Here is a 20,661-nt window from a genome sequence, read left to right as displayed (position 1 = left end):
GAAACTATAGTTTGGTTGTTTATGTTTTCAAGTTACCCAGGTATACAACGAGCGCCTAGTACATTAGAAGGGGGGTGAAATATAAGAGTTCAAATACCGAATGCCGAGTGTCGATTGTGCAAAAATATCGAATCTGAAAAAAATTCAGATTCGGGATTCGAATCCCGAATATGGAAAAAATATTCAGATTTGGGATTCGAATCGCGAGATACTGTGCCGGTATATACCGGTCTACATATGTATATGTCAGTTGTTTTCTCGATATGTCAGTTGTTTACTCTATATGTCAGTTGTTTACTCGATATGTCAGTTGTTTACTCTATATGTCAGTTGTTTACTCTATATGTCAGTTGTTTACTCGATATGTCAGTTGTTTACTCTATGTGTCAGTTGTTTACTCTATGTGTCAATTGTTTACTCGATATGTCAGTTGTTTACTCTATGTGTCAGTTGTTTACTCTATGTGTCAGTTGTTTACTCGATATGTCAGTTGTTTACTCGATATGTCAGTTGTTTACTCTATGTGTCAGTTGTTTACTCGATATGGCAGTTGTTTACTCTATATGTCAGTTGTTTACTATATGTGTCAGTTGTTCACTCGATATGTCAGTTGTTTACTCGATATGTCAGTTGTTTACTCTATGTGTCAGTTGTTTACTCGATATGGCAGTTGTTTACTCTATATGTCAGTTGTTTACTCTATGTGTCAGTTGTTTACTCTATACGTCAGTTGTTTACTCGATTTGCTATGTCAGTTGTCTACTCTATATGTCAGTTGTTTACTCGATTTGCTATATGTCAGTTGTTTACTCTATATGTCAGTTGTTTACTCGATATGTCAGTTGTTTACTCTATATGTGTGTTGTTTACTCTATATGTGTGTTGTTTACTCTATATGTCAGTTGTTTGCTCGATATGTCAGTTGTTTACTCTTTATGTCAGTTGTTTACTCTATGTGTCAGTTGTTTACTCGATATGTCAGTTGTTTACTCGATATGTCAGTTGTTTACTCGATATGTCAGTTGTTTACTTTACTACTCTATATGTCAGTTGTTTACTCGATATGTCAGTTGTTTACTCGATATGTCAGTTGTTTACTCGATGTGTCAGTTGTTTACTCGATATGTCAGTTGTTTTCTCGATATGTCAGTTGTTTACTCTATGTGTCAGTTGTTTACTCGATGTGCCAGTTGTTTACTCGATATGTCAGTTGTTTACTCGATATGTCAGTTGTTTACTCGATATGTCAGTTGTTTACTCTATGTGTCAGTTGTTTACTCTTTATGTCAGTTGTTTACTCGATATGTCAGTTGTTTACTCTATGTGTCAGTTGTTTACTCTATGTGTCAGTTGTTTACGATATGGCTATATGTCAGTTGTTTACTCTATGTGTCAGTTGTTTACTCTATATGTCAGTTGTTTACTCTATGTGTCAGTTGTTTACTCTATGTGTCAGTTGTTTACTCGATATGTCAGTTGTTTACTCAATATGTCAGTTGTTTACTATATGTGTCAGTTGTTTACTCGATATGTCAGTTGTTTACTCGATTTGCTATATGTCAGTTGTCTACTCCATATGTCAGTTGTTTACTCTCTATGTCAGTTGTTTACTCGATTTGCTATATGTCAGTTGTTTACTCTATATGTCAGTTGTTTACTCTATATGTCTGTTGTTTACTCTATATGGCAGTTGTTTACTCTATATGTCAGTTGTTTACTCCATATGGCAGTTGTTTATGTATTCATGTAGTACATTAGTCAACAAGGGTTTCAAAAACACTCAGACTATTGTAGTTTCTGTAATGTTTTATTTCCTGATTAATGATGAAGTACAATACGTAAAATAATGCCGCATAAAATAATATCTCCCATCTGCTGAAGCATATGTATCCTCAGTATGACATGTGGCGAAGGTCTTTTCACAGCACAATAAGTTAATCTCAAACCCGTAAATGGACAGGTTCATCCAGTTTTTGGAACACTCGGGCTCACATTTTTAAGCTCGTACATGAAGGAAATTTAGTTACAAATATACGGCACTTGCTGACCACACCTAGCTTTTATCTTTCATTTATACTCTCATCTATTTTTACAAAGCAAACACTTATGTGGACAAAAAAGGTATAATAGATACAGTATTTATATCACAATAATAATTGCATTCAGTTAATACTGTCATACATCGTTCAGCTTGTATTTATTACTCACCCAACATAAGCAAATAATATATGTCAGATTTTAACTTACTGAACGAGTGCATTACGCCGTCATAACAGGGGTCACGCGTATGAATACATTTCATTTATGATTATCAACATTAGTTTATTTACCTTGATTGTTTAAAAATAAACAAGGGGGTATGAAAAAGGACCAAATACCTTCAACCAACATATTATTTTTTATATAAATGCTATTACACACAACCGAGTAAAGAACACTTGAATATCGTGACATCGAGACATTTTGTTGTTTTTGTGTTCACGTTACTTTTGTCATGTGCAAATAGGCCCGTTATTACACAATAAATGAGTTTTAATAAATCTACTATGTTATATTACACAATGCAGTGAGTAATAAATTCCATTATCAAACACATAATCGTGAAAGCTATCAACTATAGTCTGTTTGCGGTGAATACGTACCGATGAATTTCACTTTAAACAAAAAAGTAAATCAAATAAAGTGAAATTAAGATTGCGAATCCTCATAATTATACCTTGCCATTTGAAAATTTAAATCTCAGAATTTTATTCAACTTGGGATGAAAGTTGTTTAACAAACGACCATAGTTTCAAATCGGTATTATTGGTTTGTATTACAAGGGGGTATGCACATAAAATGAAACACCGCGATCAAGTAGGGTTGGTCTAAGTTAACGCTCATCACGTACCGCACGTGCATTTGTTTCACTGTTCCAACTACTGCGCTTACCCCCTTGTAATACAAACCAATATAAGCGATTCACCGGTACGTTTTCACGGCAAACAGACTATAAGTTACTAACTAATCTGGACTATGGACTAACTATGTTAGTATGTGTATATTCAATAGGCCGTTTAATCTTTCAAGTAGAATGTAAGTTTAAGTTTCTGTTTAATAGGTATCAGTTTAGCACATACTTATCTATTTCTTACCGCCATGCATAAACCACCAATGGTAATACAAGACATATAAAAGACAGTCAACATACAAAGAAAAATTAGTTCAGCTATGTGTTATGTTTCGAGGTAAACACCGGTCCTATTTAAACAAGCTAACAAGATATCCGTCTTGTTACAAGAACCGCTAAAGGATACACAGATCAAAGACTGCTACTGCTTGCAAGTTAGAGCGGACACATCTGCATGTATCACAGATGAACAGAAATTATGTCATTATCTGTATATGCCATGTTGGTGACGCCATGTTTGATTGGAAAATTGCCATCACCATGTTCCTGTTTCCGATCAGCCGCATAAGATGGAGTCATCTCAGGCATCTTTGATGCTTTGTCATTTACCTCTGGAGTTGCATCTACGTCGTATTTCTGAAAAGGTAAAGATTCAAATTACCCTCTACATGTCATTTTAATTAACCTCCCTAGATTAGTTAAATACCGGTTACATTTGTGGTTGGGGGCCAGCAGGCGCAATGATTTAGAGACCCATGAAGTTCAAGATGTACACTATCTATTTTAAAGGACATGGGAGATTTCCTGGAGGAGATTCATATTCTGAGAATATTATGCATTCATTGTAAACCCGTTGTTTATACTGAAGATGAATTCCATATTGCATTTCTTTGTTAATTGTGTTTATGTAACAAATGTAAACAATGAATATATTACGGCATTGAAGGCAGCGGCAGACTTTCTCAGGGACTCCGAATTTGTTCATTGCGACAACAGCTTGATTTATGTGTGTTGGTTAATGCCACACTCAGCAATAGTCCAGATATCTGACGGCGGTCTGTACATAATCGTGTCAAGACAAGACATTTCACTGATCAACGTCATGAAGATCGATCGACGCAATTGGGATAGGATCACATGCATCAACCAAGTCAGTGAGCCTGACCACCCGATCCCGTTAGTCGCCTCTTACGACAGGCATGATTAGCTAAAGACCATTTTTCACCCGGATCTTCATTGGGGTTGTGAAGACAGTGTAGGCTATAGGCAAATATAAACATCTGCATTTAGTGATGCAGCTGTCTAATAATTTCTTTAAATTTCGCCAATAAAAATTCCAAATTCATAGTAGAATCCTACATAAGCATACCCCTTCGTGATTGACTCCGAATCTGAGAGGTCGGAGGATCATCTCTGGCAAACAGGGGAAGAGGCAGTCAAATAGAGGGCATATGAGACGTGGGTCCAGGCTTTTGGGGTCCGTTCTTCCTAAAAAAGAACAAAGTCATGCGTTTGTATTCTATCCGGATCTTATGCATGCTTTTACTTGTTTTAAAATCATTTCTTAGTATGACAACATAATAATGTTACATGCACTTTGATCTCACATATCCAATCATAATGTTAATTGGTATGGCCTTTTGAGTGTTGGAATTGAAACGTTCTGCTTCCTGTGTCTGCCGCTTTGAATAATTATCGTATCTCGTTTGTGTAGATCGATGCTAATGACGATTTCGATCACAAGAGTGTCCAGACTATTATTTACAAACAAGGGACGGTGTGTTAGACTAGTGGTTAAAGCGTTGGTTCTTCAAACTGTAGAACCCGTTCGATTCCCCACATGGGTACAATGTATGAAGCCCATTTCTGGTGTCCCCCGCCGTGATATTGCTGGAATATTGCTAAAGCTAAATTCACTCACTCACCCACACACATCTGATCTGTCTAGCCACAATATTACATGAGTTTCCGTAGCATATATTAAGCATATCCTTGAAAGATTTGTACCCGTGCTTCAAACAATTCAAAATTAACATTAAGGTGTTCGGTAAGATAAATACGTTGTACACTGGTCCCTTGGGGCCCATGGGTTCATGTACCTTCGGGCTCAGGGAACATAAACAAACATCGAGGGTACATCAACCCATGTCCTCCTCGTGAGATTACAAAGCTAGCATTAGAACTTACATCCGGGATCTGAGGCAGAAGAAGTGGGACACCCAGGTGGGTATTAATAAATTACATGAAATAAAACCCCATATTGGTTACATCTACTTGGGTTGTCAATCCAGATTTGAAGAGGTCATCATGCGACGATGTCGCATTGGCCATACAAGATATACTCATGGGTACCTATTAAAAGGTGAGGATCCTCCGTTTGGTATCCCTTGTGATGAAAGAATCATGGTCAAGCATGTCTTGCTTGACTGTGTTGAATATTCCATCACAAGGGATATCTATTTCAAATCACAAACTATGAAGGATCTTTTTAGTAATATAAGTTCTCATTTAATTATTGCCTTTTAAAAAAAAATAGACTTGTTAACTGATTTGTAAATAGATACATATTTTATTATTGGCAGTTTAAATTTGTAACTGAAATTGTTAGTGGCTGTACCCTCAAAACTTTCAAAGTTAAATTTTGCTTACCCGATTTTTAAACGTAGTATATTTGTTCCTTTAAATTTCGGCTAAACTTGTCCTACAATCGCCAGCGGCTGAAGGGTGATGTAAATCCAACTAGGGTCCATGCAGGTTTTAAAGGCACTATAAGTCCCCATGGTCCCTAGTATGGTGATCTACCTTCAGTTGTTGGCGATCCATAGCCCAATTTTACATTGTATTGTCCAGAAATAATGTTCTACTTTTAAAGATATATACTAGCTAGTTTTAACTCAATCTGTGATAATCTAGTGGTTTTACTGTCCTTCGTTGACAGGGTTTTATATATTATATGTATGTATTATAAATTTAGAACTGGTTTTAGTCACGATATGGCTGAAATATTGCCGATGTGACTTTAAATCTTAACTCACTCACTCACTCCTCCTCGTGACCAGTGAACAACTTTTATTGTACCCGTGCTTCAAACAATTCAAAATTAACATTAAGGTGTTCGGTACGATAAATACGTTGTTCACTGGTCCCTCGGGGTCCATGGGTTGATGTACCCTCGATGTTATCGATGATACATCAACCCATGCCCCCCTCGTGACCAGTGAACAACTTTTAATGTCCTCTTTTATGGCTTTCAATTATACAATTTGGATTAAAACGGATATTTTTAAACATCTGGAAGTAGATGTCCTAACTTACAGGTATTCGACTTGATGGTGCATGTGAACTAGGTTAGACGTTGGTTCATCGCAGGTGTTTGAGTTCTGCTAGGCTGAGGTCTTATTACAGTCATATAATGGCTGTGCAGTGTGGTGCTATGTGGTGAATGTGTGGCCAACAGAGATTCGCTATAAGCATAAATAGTTGTAAACATGTAGCATCATTGTAAAACATGCCAGAAGAGTGATGTCCTCTGGTTTCTGCGTAATGGCCACCATGCTGACCACATGTTTTTTTAAATAAAGCACCTTTTAAACCGAAGACCTTGTTTACACAAGTCCTAAGACTATTACATGCAGGAATTTTCTATGAAAGAGGTAAATAAGGCAATGTGTTGATTGGATTTGTTGGTTTGTTGTTTAACGCCGCACTCAGTAATATTTCAGCTATATGACGGGGGTATGTAACTAATCGGGTCTGGACCAGACAATCCAGTGATCAACAGCCTGCGCTGGTTGATTGGTTGTTGTTTAACACCGCACTCAGCAATATTAAGCTATATGTTGAACAACGTGTTTTAGTATTACGATCAGCCAATGCCACTACATGCCCAAAGTGATGAAAATGAAAGGTGTTGCTGGACAGGGGAAGGGCATAGTGATGTAACCTTCATCGTACGAATATAGTGTAACCTGTTGGATAAACACAGGCAATGGAAATGTGATTAAGTTTTCCTTATCTCTTCTTCACAGTCGAGTCATGGACCAGATAATTCAGTGATTAACAGCATGAAAATAGATCTACGCAACCGGGATACGATGACATCTAAGTCAGCGAGCCTGACCACTCGATCCTGTCAGTCGCCTCTTACGACAAGCATGGGTTACTGAAGCACGTATAAGAAGTACCTAGAAGTTTAAGGTTCTCAACATCATTCATACGTATAAATTAGAGGAAATGCTTGTCAATCAAAGCGGTAAATACAGGAAGTAGCTGCCAATCAAAGTCCATTGCAAGATCAGCACTCAAAATGCAACGCCCCTAAAATAATGATCGGAATACGTACTTTTGATACTGGTATAAATTACTGAAGATCAGGGGTACGGGGAACATGGGTATATTTCACGTCGTATTGGAACGTATTTTTCTTTCTCAGTACAATCAGACGTACATCGTGCATTATGATAACATATAGGCGGAGGAGATATCTATTATTTGTGAAAGAGGAAAGCATTAAGACATTGACTTAACAAATGTCAATATCATCCTGTTGAACAAATCCAGTTCACTGATAGTAACGTCAAACGAATGGAAAATTGACATAACCTTGACTTAATGATTACAAAAACGCAATTAACTTACACTTAACTTTTTTATGAATAATTTTTGTGTATGAATTACATTTTTGATGAACTATTACTGTCAATTGTTTCTTCAACATTGCGTTGGTCGATTGTACCAACTGAGGCCATCATCGTAGGCCTTGACCAAACAACGGGGGGTACTAGAAACACAAAGACGGGGTCATCCAGTTACCTGTGATGAAGCTGACGATGAGCCCCACAATCACCACTATTGCAACCGACGTCGCTGTGTAGTTCAGATACGACAACGTGTACAACGGATAGAAGGGGTCACTGTGGAAAACAATACTTGTTTGTTATTGTAACCGACATACTTTGTATGATGGGCGGCAGAAGTGATTTAATTACCTGTACTTAACGATCTTCGTTGACACGGTTCGTAACTCTGACATTTAAACGGCATTGAAGCTTACATATAATTTCTCTTGCACAAACAATTTCATGTAGGATTGAAATGAAATTACATTTGATCATAATCTGATATAATTTTGAACTGGCGTGTTGGTTCTAATAACATAATTGATACACATGTTTAGTTTCCACTACATCTTGGGCACGTCTTTCCCTAAACCCAGCTGAAATAATAGATTTATCAAAGGATTTTTGCTTGTTGTTTAACGGTGCACTCAGCAATATTCCAGCTATATGGCGGTGGTTTATTACTAATCGAGTCTGGACCAGACAATCCAGTGCAAAGAAAGCTCTCGTCTTAAATAAATACTGCTGAACCTGTGAAATGTGTCTAAGGGTTTAAGCATTACATTTTAACAGTTGACAGTTGAACACTTCATGTCGAACCGATACAGTCTCACCTTGACTTTGACGTCAAGGGGAGATTAACAGCTGCAGTTGAGTTCACGGTGGACATTGTGGTAGCGATCGTTGTCATCGTCGTTGTTGTGATGTTCCAGTTGCAGCCCATAACAGACACGGCAGACGGAATGGCATTGAATGCTCTATTGACGAACGCCGCTATGCAGATCCATAACATAATCGCGAGAGACGTCAGACATCCAACTATGGCACCCTACAACAGCGACGTTAGAAACTCAACATAATTGTGTTATACTGGCATTTTTATAACACCTTATAGGTGCTGATGTCATGATACAACAGCATTGCCAGTGTACACCTTTCAGTATGTATGATTTGAATTCTATTCTCAGGTAATTTGAAAGTAATATTAACACACGATTATACCACCTTCATATTTAATCTCGGACACGGTGTCCAGGTTGAATAAAACACAATCATTTAATGGATACATCTCTAGGAGTGAGTGAGTGAGTGGATATTGCATAACGCCGCATAACAAATTGTGCAGCTATTCGCAGCCAGTGGAAGGAGAGTGCAGCTTTGTTGCATTATTTTAAAATTTCACGTGGTCATGGAAACATTGGTGATTAGGTGTAGATTCTAGCGCATTTATCGAACAAAACATTTTAAGAAATAATGACTGCTTTCTCACAAAATATCACAAAGCTTAAGGGTTTTTCGTATGTTGAGAGTATGATCAAGCAAAGTATAGTAACGGTAAAAGGTAACTGTGCGTCATACATACAGGTGAAAATCTTGTGTTTTTGACAATATCAACATAATATACACATGGAAAAAGTATCGCAACACTTCATATTTTTCATATCATTACCATTAACCATCGTAAAGGGCCTTATCAAAGCATAAATTAAAAATTTTATGCGGATAGATTGCCCTCTATGAACAATTAAATGGCAGCTTTCTACTCAAAAGATAAGAAATACTGTAAAGAAGCAAATAATTTCAAAATTCTGGCTTACAATCCCCAAGAAGTCAAATGTCAATAACCTAGCACAATGTCAATATCTTGTGTAATGTCTGCGAACTTCAATAACACCCCTTACCTGCCAATACATGAAGATTTTGTGCTGGATGATATTAACAATATTTGGCCACTTATATGGCGCTGATCTCACGGGACATGCTGTAAGCACATGCAACATGATGGACATTATTACCCAGGATAACACAAGCTGCCTCTGAGGCGCTAGAAGGTTAATAGTCATGATGACTTATACCACATTTTCTGCTTGGTGAACAGAGGCAATTTTAAACAAACTCACTTGCCTAGGGTGTGACTACGCAGGATCTGGCTGGCGTATTAATGTCAAAAACATGCTGTATGCGACTGAGATCGGGACTCCTGTCGCAAGCTTAAGTTGCTATTGGCTTTTGACGTAAGAAAATCACCAACGATGTAGCCTAGCATTGTTGTCCTGGCCTTCTGTTAAGAGGATGGTCATCGAAATGTGGTACAACAACCCTATCTAGGATGTAAGTGATCCATGACCGTTATCCATTCTGTTCGTCACAAGGTCAAGTTTACAGTCGGGTGAAATGCAACCCACATCAGCATATGCAGTATTGTTCCGACGCCAAACTGAGCTCGGCCATCAGATATGAACAAAAGAAATCGAGGTTCGTCCAACCAGTGGATACTCCCTCATCATGTCAAATTCCAGTGTCGCCCAGCTTGACTCAGAGGTACTCGTGCTGCCTTGTGCTCTGGGGATAACAACGGACGTCTGGCTATTTTAGGGCCAGAACAGATTCTGTGATTCTGAGAAGGGAGTTGTCACTGGTGGTCGACCTTAACGCTGATGGCCCTAGACGTCATTAGTTTGCTAGTGATTGCTGGGCAACCGGCTGCTGATGATGCCTGCACCAATCTAGCGCTGATGGTGAAAGGAAACTACGATTGGATGTATCGGTGGAACTCGGGGTCGGATGTTGTGCTCCCTCAACTGGTTCCATTCGGTTCTGCCACTAAATACCAAGGAATGGTCTGAACTCTAAAGGTGGCAGTTCAAAATGGTATGGAATATTGTTGTCTTGCTGACGATTATGGCAATAGTTATTCTCAACTCATGAAGTAGTGAACTATGAAACATCAGTGTCTTGATGACGTGACGTCACACGTGGACTGCCAGCCCGTGGCAGGTTATGTGAGATGTTTTCATTTGATAAGCATAAAAATGTCTGTCAACTTGGCCTTACGCAATGCTTGTTTGCAGCATACCCATGGTGTGTAGACGTTGCTTTTCAACAGCTGTTGCACTGCGCAAATTGTAAACCACGAACCTTAACGCTCTTGGAATTATTTATATTCAGAATACATTTATTATCAGTGAACGTTACACTGAGCAGAGTTACTTTTTTCCGTTGGTATCAGGACTTACCCAAGAGTTCGCCCACGGAAAGAACATTCCCAAAATAAAGATTCCGAACACAGGCCCATCCAGGACGCTTGTTACAGCATACGTTGCCTGAAGGGTAAACACACTGATATAAATCAAACAATGACTTATATAAAAGCTATTATGGAAGTTTACACGAAAATAGTTATCCCGTCGAAACGCATTTTAATAGTATGACAATAAAAGTGGAACTTTTACAATCTTGAAGTATGAGGGATGTTTACGTTCGGAAGATTTTACGTCATTAAAGAACGGCACTCATATGCAACCTTTTGTCGGGAATTCATGGTAATGGAGGCCCCGTCTGTGTTTGTTGACAGTAAATGAACGGGTTACTGGTGTTCTCAAGAAGAGAACATTATCGTACACATATTACGAGTTATTTTACCTGAAGGACGCTCCCCAACTGAGCCACGCCATATGAACAAGCTATTGTCACACCACCCATAACGAACACTGTAAAATAAACGGATATTACGTGTCACGCCGCTGTACATTAAAACAAATAGTATAATAAGCAGGATCATACACAGTATCCATCAAAGTATCTTTCACAGTATCCTACAAAATATCCTTCACAGTATTCTTCAAACTATCCTTCATAGTATCCTATGCAGTATTCTGCAAACTATATTACACAGTATCCTTCTGAGTATTCTTCAAACTATCTTTCTCAGTATCCTACACATGATTCTTAATACTATCCTACACAGTATCCTTCTGAGTATTCTGGGCAGTATCCAACAGGATTTTCTACATAGTATTCTGCACAGTATTCTGCACAGTATCCTGTACCAATCTCCAAACGGAATCCTAAACAGTATTTTACATAGTATCCTACGCAGTATTCTAAACAGTATCCTAAACGGTATTCTATACAGTATGCTACACAGTAACCTACACAGTATTCTACAATGCATCCTACACAGTATCCTACAGGGTTTTCTACACAGTATCCTACACAAAACCCTAAACAGAATCCTAAACAGTATTCTACATGGTATCCTACGCAGTATTCTAAACAGTATCCTACAAAGTACCCTTGACAGCTCCGTAAACAGTATCCTACACACAATCCTAGACAGTATCTTACATAACCCATTGAGTATCGTAAACAGAATCGTAAACAGTATCCAACACAGTCTTCTAAGCAGTATCCTGCAGAGTATTCTACACAGTATCATAAACAGTATCTGTATCATGCACAGTATTTTACTCAGTATCCTATATAAGGTATCAACACAGAACATGCACTTACCCGTGACCTTGGAGAGAATGGTCATACTCCTGTCAGACAGTTTCTTACAGCAAAACGGTTGGATCAGATCATGTGGTATGACGGCGCCCATAGCGTTCAGGGTGGATGACAGAGTGCTGTAACACATTTCAATACCAGTACTCTATGAGGGACATGTTGTACACGAAACGCTGCCTAGTCGAACCCACCACCAAGATCTTTGCGGCTCAACACTGGCTTCTGCATGACGCAGGTAGCAAACCCCAGTACTCTCCCAAAGACTGTCACCGGTCTTGGAGGTGCACAACCTCAGGCAATGAGAGCAATGTTAGGTTTGTATATTTGCCATGTCTATCTACGAATCTTGTCAATTACATTGTGTGAAAAGGGACAGATGATTAAAAAACGTAAATGATTGATCAAAATGACATAGTTTGTTTGTTGTTATAAGTAGCAGTAGTATTATCTCAGTTTTCGGCATAGTGAGCATTCTAATTTATTCCCAGTTACACGTAAAGTACTCAAACCAGGAAGGTTTACAGTCACACAACCATCCAGTGTAATACAGTGAAACTTGGATAGACTGGACACCTCTGTTTCCCTGAAATCGTCCGTACTAAGAAGCAACTTGTTTAACGATCATGCATACGAAGTAGTGTGAAATATACTTAGCATACATGCCACGTTCCCGAACAGGAATCTCCAAGAAGGATGGTATTACGAATTAACAGCCTGAGGGTTCGGAATAACGAGGTGTGTCATTAGCAAGGGTAAACCCTTTACCTCAGACTTCCGCTGAAGATGCACGAGACAAAGACTCCGGGCAGTCCTTGGAACTGGCTGAGAGTGTCCATGACAAACAGAGGCAGCAGCTGCAACATGGGATGTGAAACACGATGATCTCGGCGATACTATGAAACTATGAAATCACACAGAGTCAGTTGTATATAGGGCACAGTCATTGCTAACAGCGGCGTCAATCTACATTCACTCACGTTATATTTAATGGAAATTTGTTGAATGAAATCTTCGAAGCTATGAATACACAATGACATTTAGAAAGTGAACAAACGTAACATTTTCGGGAGAGGGGCAACAGAGGCATAATAGGAACATCATACTGTAGAATTGGATACGGTGTTAAAAGCATGAATCCCATTTCTGAGTCGAACAAAGACAATTGTTGACATAATAAGAACATCTTACTGTAGAATTGGATACGGTGTTAAAAGCATGAATCCCGTTTCTGAGTCGAACAAAGACAATTACAAAATAATAATAATGCTAACTTTTGCGCCTAGAATCCAACACGATGCTGCTCTCTGGCGTTACATTATTACCCTGACAGAATTGTACTTTCAAAGCTGCTACTAAGCGCTAAGCGCGACCGTATAGGTCCGTACATCCGCTTTTCAGGTACCCATTTTGAACAGCTGGGTGGACTGAGTGCAATGTGGACGAAGTGCCTTGCCCAGGGACACAGCACAGTATGAGACCCAGGTCACAAATGTTGGTGTCTCAACCGGGATTCGAACCCGGGCCTTATTGTTGACATAATAAGAGTGAGTGAGTGAGTGAGTTTGATAAATGATACGGTGTTAAAAGCATGAATCCTATTTCTGAGTCGAACAAAGACAATTGTTGACATAATAAGAACATCTTACTGTAGAATGGGATACGGGGTTGAAAGCATGAATCCCGTTTCTGAGACGAACAAAGACAATTGTTTTAGTCAAATTCTGAAACATCTATTAATCTAGGAAAGTTGTATGACGAAAAGCTGTTTAATTTTTCACAAGTGTAAATTTCACGTTCAGAGAAATTGTAATATGGCAGGGAAGTTTGAATGTAACAATGTTTGCATTTATTCGCTTTTAGATAGATATGATGTGTTGACTTCATTTATCATTTTGTGTCATGGTAGTGAATGTTACAATGCTGGATGTTTGTAAACAAGAATAGTGCATGAATTAAGCTAAATGACAGTAACTAATATCTTGCTAGTATTAACTGAAGTACATATTATATACAACTGTTTATAAGGCACTATCAGATAGACCAACCATCAGTTGACAATACAATTAATGCGTAATATTCGATGAACATAGAGATTTTTCATTTACATCTTTCTTTTATTCTCGAGTACAACGTTTCAGGGCTTGTTCTGGCCCCATCATCAGGTAAAACTGAACCGTAACTGTTAACTCTGGCCGTGACGTCACAATGCTTATGACGTCACAATGCTATGATAATATCAATATATAACATATGCACAAACACAATGGTTGCAGCCTTACGCTAATAAATGCGATGAACAAAAAAAATGCCACTCAGAAAATGGTCAATATATAACATATGTTATATTTGGGATTACACTTTCTTTGTAAAGTACAGACTCTAGTACTTTTGTTGGGTGGAGTCCCATCCGGGATTGGAACCCACATCCTCTGAGTCAGGCATCTAATCGCCAGCACACAAAATCAGACACCTAACCCACTCAGCTACCGCGGCTTCCACCAGCATTATGACTTATGCTAATAGCTTGGCATCGCTTTTCCCGCAGCTGTCAAAGCTATTGACTTGGAATAGGACTCGGAACGAAATTCAACGTTGTCATCGTTATCACTGAATGGTAATGCTTTGGAGAATGCTAGTAATTTGTAACATTTGTTTGTTTCTCATATTGCCTCTAGATGTGTGTGGTTAAGATGCTTGATTAAACATGCGTTATATGCTTTGTATATAAAATAATCTCATGTTTATAGTTTACTGTATATCGCCTTTAAGGTATGCGTATTCTGTGATCCGTGCTGAAAATGAGGTTGATGAATTTTATCAGATTACAATACAAGGCATACATAAGTCAAACGTACCTCATCTGTGGTGAAGATGAAGTTGTTGAATTTTATCAGATTACAGCACAAGGCATACGTAAGTCACACCTACCTGATGTGTGCTGTAGATGAGGTTGTTGAATTTCATCAGATTACAGTACAAGGCATACGTAAGTCACACTTACCTGATCTGTGCTGAAGATGAGGTTGTTGAATTTCATCAGATTACAGTACAAGTCATACGTAAGTCACACTTACCTGATCTGAGCTGAAGATGAGGTTGTTGAATTTCATCAGATTACAGTACAAGGCATACGTAAGTCACACTTACCTGATCTGAGCTGAAGATGAGGTTGTTGAATTTTAACGGGTAACAGTCGGCGTAGAAGGCGAACATGACGATGCCGATCATGCAGCACAGGCTGACGATGAAGATAAGTCCTGGCAAGTTTATCAACATAGCCCTGTAAATGGGAGTGGAAATGATAAGTGTCCGATGGTGTTGCGATCCGATGTACTAGCCACAAAAGGAAACAAGGGACAAAAGAAATCAAAACATATATTGAAACTACATGTATATACAAATACATATGTAAACCAATGATTTAGGGAATTGAATTGAAGAAATATGCTCCGTTTCGTGACGTAACGTCATGGACCTTACAAATACTGTTCTGTCGGCTTCTTATGGTATCAATACCCACCTATTGTATTCTACACAGAGGGTTTTCAGTGTTATATTTTCTAATTTAGAAAGAAATTTACAGAACATAGTTACTTTTTGTGGCTAGTATAGTCCCGAGGGGAAATCCTGATTTTGTCGAATGCATTATGGTTTCCTGTGAGTGTGATCATTGGTTATTCAACACTGACCCACACTAAGCACAGTTTTCCACGTTAAGCACACACGGTTTACATTTTTTTGCAAAACTCCTAAAATAATACGATTGGGTTCAAAGCCGATCTGAACAGCATTTCAGTCATGTCATGGCAATAACATCTTGATGCAACAGATTTAGTTATTTCAATGCAACTCATTCGCTCTGTCGCTTATTAAACACACAAAAAAGGATTTCTTACAGTTGAGCCTTCCTTGGGGTCGGACAGGAGAGTGCTCTCTGGATTTGGGCCTGGCTCGCGCCATAGAGACTCAGCCAGACGAAACCACCACCAAACACTATAGACCAGAAGGAGTGTCGAGTTGTAGGGTCGGGGTCAAAACTGGAGAGATAAAAGTTGTATGACCTGTCAAAAGCCATTTTCTAATTTCACAGCCCCACATCTCCTTAGTTCCATCTTTGTTTGTTTGCTAAACTTTCCAGCTCCAGCTATATACATACATACATGCATACATACATGCATAAATACATATATTTCAGAAGGGAAAATCCCAAATTTCAAGTTCAAGTTGTAACGTCATGAATATTGGACATCTTACTTTTCTCAACATTGACGTTCTGTGAGGTAATGTGCTTCAAATAACTAATCAACAATAAGACTTACATGCACCTAATGTGTGAACAGTGGAGTGTTGGCACACAACTATTCTTCCTTAAAATTTGTAACATATGTTTTATTTGGGATTACACTTATTCAGTAAAGTACAAATTCTAGTACTTTTTATATTGGGTTGGATACCGTCCAGGATTCGAATCCACACCCTAATCGCAAGCACGCTGAGAAAGTGTAATCCCAAATAAAGCATATGTTACATTTGACCACTTTCTAAATGGCATTGGGCATTCATAGCGTTCGGCCTTGGGAGCCGTGCCAATAAACATTTATTAGAGGGGTACACAAACTCACTCACTCACTCACTCACGCACGCACGCACGCACGCACGCAAATGATTCTGATAGTAAACTTGCTCATGAAAGTTGATCCTAGACCGGTTAGCAGCAATTTCCCAAGCGTTACTGAAGCCGCCCATGAGCATGGAACCTTGGATGAGCACTGCCAGCAAGCCTGCAAGGATCACCACCGCTTGGAAACTGTCAGTCCACAACACAGCCTTCATGCCACCCTGGAGAACAATACCAGTCATCAGTAACCAATCAAAGGGGATGTTTAAATGTTGTGGTGTAGATAACGTTTTTCATTAGTAGACCAGGATAATGAAAGATGGGTAATTGTAATTGATAGGTAACATGGTTAACTGTTAGTTTTGTTTGTTTGTTGGCTTGCAGGTTGTTAACGCCACACTCAGCTCAGCATTTTTCCAGCTATACGACGGCTTCTGTTAATAATCGAGTCTATACCAGACAATCCAGTGACTGACATGATGAGCATCGACCTACGCAATTGGATACCATGACAGTCACCAATCACTGATCCTGTTAAACGTAACTGTACATTTCAAGCATGGGGTAGTAGTATAACCACTTATACAAGACAATTGTCAATGCTAATTCGTTTCTGCCCTCTAATTAAATCACTCAATAGCATTCATATGAGCTAAGTAATTGAACGATACTGTTTAAATACGTGACAATATGCTATTCCAAATGATGACTTTACATTATTCAAGGTCTTAGGGAATGTTGCATAACCTTTCATTTTGGGCATGTTGAGGTCCGGACACCCAAGACAACTAGACCAGTCATCAATAAAGATAACGATGTTTACATAACAATGAAAGACCAGTGTTACCTGTGCGCCAATGCTACTAGGTTGTTTTATGGCTGTGCAAGAAATATGTTTTTTCCTGGACAAGAAAGATATTACTGTTAACTTGAACTACTTACTAGTGTTGTGTAAATAGTAGCTATAGCACCTATAGCAACGACCGAACCCCAAAGGTCAAGTCCTGTCACTGTAAGGAGTAGAAAACGAAATACAAAATTAATGCACTCTATAATGAAAGTCAAATTTGCAGGAATATTGAACGGGTTTATACTATTATGGCGATTGGTGATTTTAAAAAGCTTTCGAAAGTATTGCAAAGAATCTGAATACTACAAATTAATACTGATATTTCAGATGTCAAACACAATTCCGAAAACTGGTGTCGTTGAATCAGTGTCACAGAATATTCAACAATGTCAGATTTTGTAAACTAAACTCAGCTTTTAATGTGGATAGAATAGTGTGTTGTTCAACAACGAAAACTAATACTCAGCTTTCAGTGTGGTAAAGAACAGACTCTCACGCTAATCATTCTTGAAGCACTGTACCATGTCAGATGAAAACAACAGTATGCCGAGAAACACAAATAGCAATAAGTGATGGTTATGGCAACATGCATCATCACACCCGGGCGCTTCGTATATACATATCATATATTAGGAATAAAAAGTGTATTGTGAGACATGTCTTCATGTGCATAATTATCGGATTGTGATACCATCCATGACAATACCCATCACAAGAAAGAAAGTTTATCCTCTGCAAATGACCATATAGATATATGATAATTATGTTTCAGGTATGGCTATACGGATATACGAGCAGGCTGGCAAATGCATATTCCTTGCTTACCTGCATTGAATGCAAGGCTAGGGGCGTACAATACAAACGACACGTATATAATCTGAAATGGAAAAAACGCAACATATTCACTGTGGTGAGGTGAGGTGGAAGTGGGTTTTACGTCGTGCTTGAGAATATTTCGCTCATTTGACGACGTGCATGCGTGTGTATGTGTATGTGCGGCTGTTTGTACTAGCCCAGACTTAAACTGTTGTAATAGTGCTAGCCCAATGAGATACCATGCCGCAGTGAAGCATGAATACCCCACTCAGATACAATATACTGACTCCGAGCCGACCAGTCCTTGTTGAACCCATTAATGCCGAGCGCCAGGCAGGGACCAACAAGTACCATATTTTAACGTCTTTAGGTATGACGCGGTCGGGGATCAAACCTGCGACCTTCCGCTCTTCGGGTGGACGCTTAACTACTACACCACGGAGGCGGTCTATTCGCTATGGAAACACACAATTAGTGGTAGCGTTGAAACATCATGCATGCACATACATACATACATACATACATACATACATACATACATACATACATACATACATACATACATACATACATACATACATACACACACACACACACACACACACACATACATACATACATACATACATACTCACAGTTGGGAACATGAAGAGTATCACCGCCATTGTCCGAACAATTTTGTTGAACCTCATTTCCAGATACTGAAACAAACATCAAATAATCAGTTATATATTTTGACTTTATTTTCTAATACAATGTACGTGTACAACTCATTAATTTATTATGTGCGGATCATCAGAATGATTTGGAAGGATTCTGAAGGCATTATGAACATTGGTATGGTATTGGTACTCCCCTGTAACTGACAATTTGTCATTCACGGTATGCTGAAACTACAATCACCAAAGGGACTAGATGATGTACATGGGAATTTATCAGTGTGAGGATGCTAAAACCTAATCTGGAAAATACTTTGGATACAGATATTCTATCCATGTTTGCATGTTGAAACTTTACCTGGAATATACTTTGGATACAGATATTCTATCCATGTTTGCATGTTGAAACTTTACCTGGAATATACTTTGGATACAGATATTCTATCCATGTTTGCATGTTGAAACTTTACCTGGAATACAGTATACTTTGGATACAGATATTCTATCCATGTTTGCATGTTGAAACTTTACCTGGAATATACTTTGGATACAGATATTCTATCCATGTTTGCATGTTGAAACTTTGCCTGGAATATACTTTGGATACAGATATTCTATCCATGTTTGCATGTTGAAACTTTGCCTGGAATATACTTTGGATACAGATATTCTATCCATGTTTGCATGTTGAAACTTTACCTGGAATATACTTTGGATACATATATTCTATCCATGTTAGCATGTTGAAACTTTACCTTGAATATACTTCTGACAGAGTTAATTTATCAATGTCAGAATGCTGAAACTTTACCTGGAATATACATCTGACAGAGATAATTTATCAATGTCAGAATGCTGAAACTTTACCTGGAATATACATCTGACAGAGATAATTTATCAATGTCAGAATGCTGAAACTTTACCTGGAATATTCTTCTGACAGAAATAATTTATCAATGTCAGAATGCTGAAACTTACCTGGAATATACATCTGACAGAGATATTTTATCAATGTCAGAATGCTGAAACTTTACCTGGAATATACTTCTGACAGAGATATTTTATCAATGTCAGAATGCTGAAACTTTGCCTGGAATATACTTTGGATACAGACAATTTATCAGTATTACTATGCTAAAACAAAACCAGACAGGCAATTGTCCAGTATTAGTACGCTATGAAATCCCCAGGAATAAACGTTTGCCATTAAGACAACACTTTCACATTAATATGTTGAAATCTTCCAATTGAATAAATTTCCATGTAAACAGAATGCTGGAATATTACCTGGAAGACACTTGTTATCCCCAGTTTGTAGAAGAATGGGACAAATAGTACGACTGAGAGCACAATCGCGAATACAAACGATAAACACAGATACCAATACATTGTCGTGTATCTGTACATCTCGGCCGGCGTTCCCAGAAGCGTAATGGCAGATAGAAATGTCACCAGCAGTGACAAGGCGACGGGTATTACTGACATCTGCCGTCCCCCAAACAGGTACTCCTTGGAGCTTAGTTTCTTGCGGTCTATGATGGCGTACACAAGTCCAATACTTGCAGATATGAATAATGTCAGGCCGAATAGGACATAGTCAACGACAGAAAACGTTTTCGTTTTGCCGGTGAAGATGCTGTAGTCCTCCATGGTGTTGAGACGCCGTACCAGGTGAGAGCGTGTCAACCGAAGCAATCGGG

The 20,661-nt window shown here is 38.5% G+C and overlaps 1 protein-coding gene across 3 annotated transcripts; it reads right to left on the bottom strand.

Moving 5' to 3' along the window:
• Positions 1 to 2,960: 2,960 nt before the first annotated feature.
• On the bottom strand, positions 2,961 to 20,661 carry LOC124263784 (sodium-coupled monocarboxylate transporter 1-like). Of its 3 annotated transcripts, XM_046698491.1 has the most exons (16): positions 20,249 to 20,322; positions 19,320 to 19,660; positions 18,938 to 19,003; positions 18,312 to 18,363; positions 17,579 to 17,646; positions 16,703 to 16,857; positions 15,915 to 16,055; positions 15,166 to 15,298; positions 12,784 to 12,872; positions 12,022 to 12,137; positions 11,152 to 11,219; positions 10,746 to 10,832; positions 8,343 to 8,557; positions 7,703 to 7,803; positions 4,260 to 4,378; positions 2,961 to 3,526 (listed from the first exon to the last, which is right to left on the bottom strand). In XM_046698491.1, the coding sequence occupies exons 3-16, from the start codon at positions 18,992 to 18,994 to the stop codon at positions 3,350 to 3,352; spliced, it is 1,578 nt and encodes a 525-aa protein (XP_046554447.1). In that variant the 5' UTR covers positions 18,995 to 19,003; positions 19,320 to 19,660; positions 20,249 to 20,322; the 3' UTR covers positions 2,961 to 3,349. The 3 variants fall into 3 exon arrangements, 2 of the variants coding, with proteins under 2 accessions (XP_046554447.1, XP_046554446.1); XM_046698490.1 differs by lacking the exon at positions 19,320 to 19,660 and having other exon boundaries at positions 20,249 to 20,661; XR_006894934.1 differs by lacking the exons at positions 2,961 to 3,526; positions 4,260 to 4,378; positions 7,703 to 7,803; positions 19,320 to 19,660 and adding an exon at positions 9,630 to 10,332 and having other exon boundaries at positions 8,449 to 8,557; positions 20,249 to 20,661.

This window comes from Haliotis rubra, unplaced genomic scaffold (genome assembly GCF_003918875.1).
Source record: "Haliotis rubra isolate DU_JTF1 unplaced genomic scaffold, ASM391887v1 Scf9, whole genome shotgun sequence".
In the NCBI taxonomy this organism is placed as follows: Eukaryota; Metazoa; Mollusca; class Gastropoda; order Lepetellida; family Haliotidae; genus Haliotis; species Haliotis rubra.
This window is presented reverse-complemented; position numbering and strand designations above follow the sequence as displayed.

Excerpts from the sequence above, each read along its gene's own strand:
- LOC124263784 (XM_046698490.1), bottom strand. The coding sequence starts at position 20,611 with ATGGAGGACTACAGCATCTTCACCGGCAAAACGAAAACGTTTTCTGTC. Across the intron at positions 11,220-12,021 it reads CATTCTCTCCAAGGTCACGG|TGTTCGTTATGGGTGGTGTG; the intron begins GTAAGTGCATGT and ends TTTATTTTACAG. Across the intron at positions 3,527-4,259 it reads TCGGAGTCAATCACGAAGGG|AAATACGACGTAGATGCAAC; the intron begins GTATGCTTATGT and ends TTACCTTTTCAG.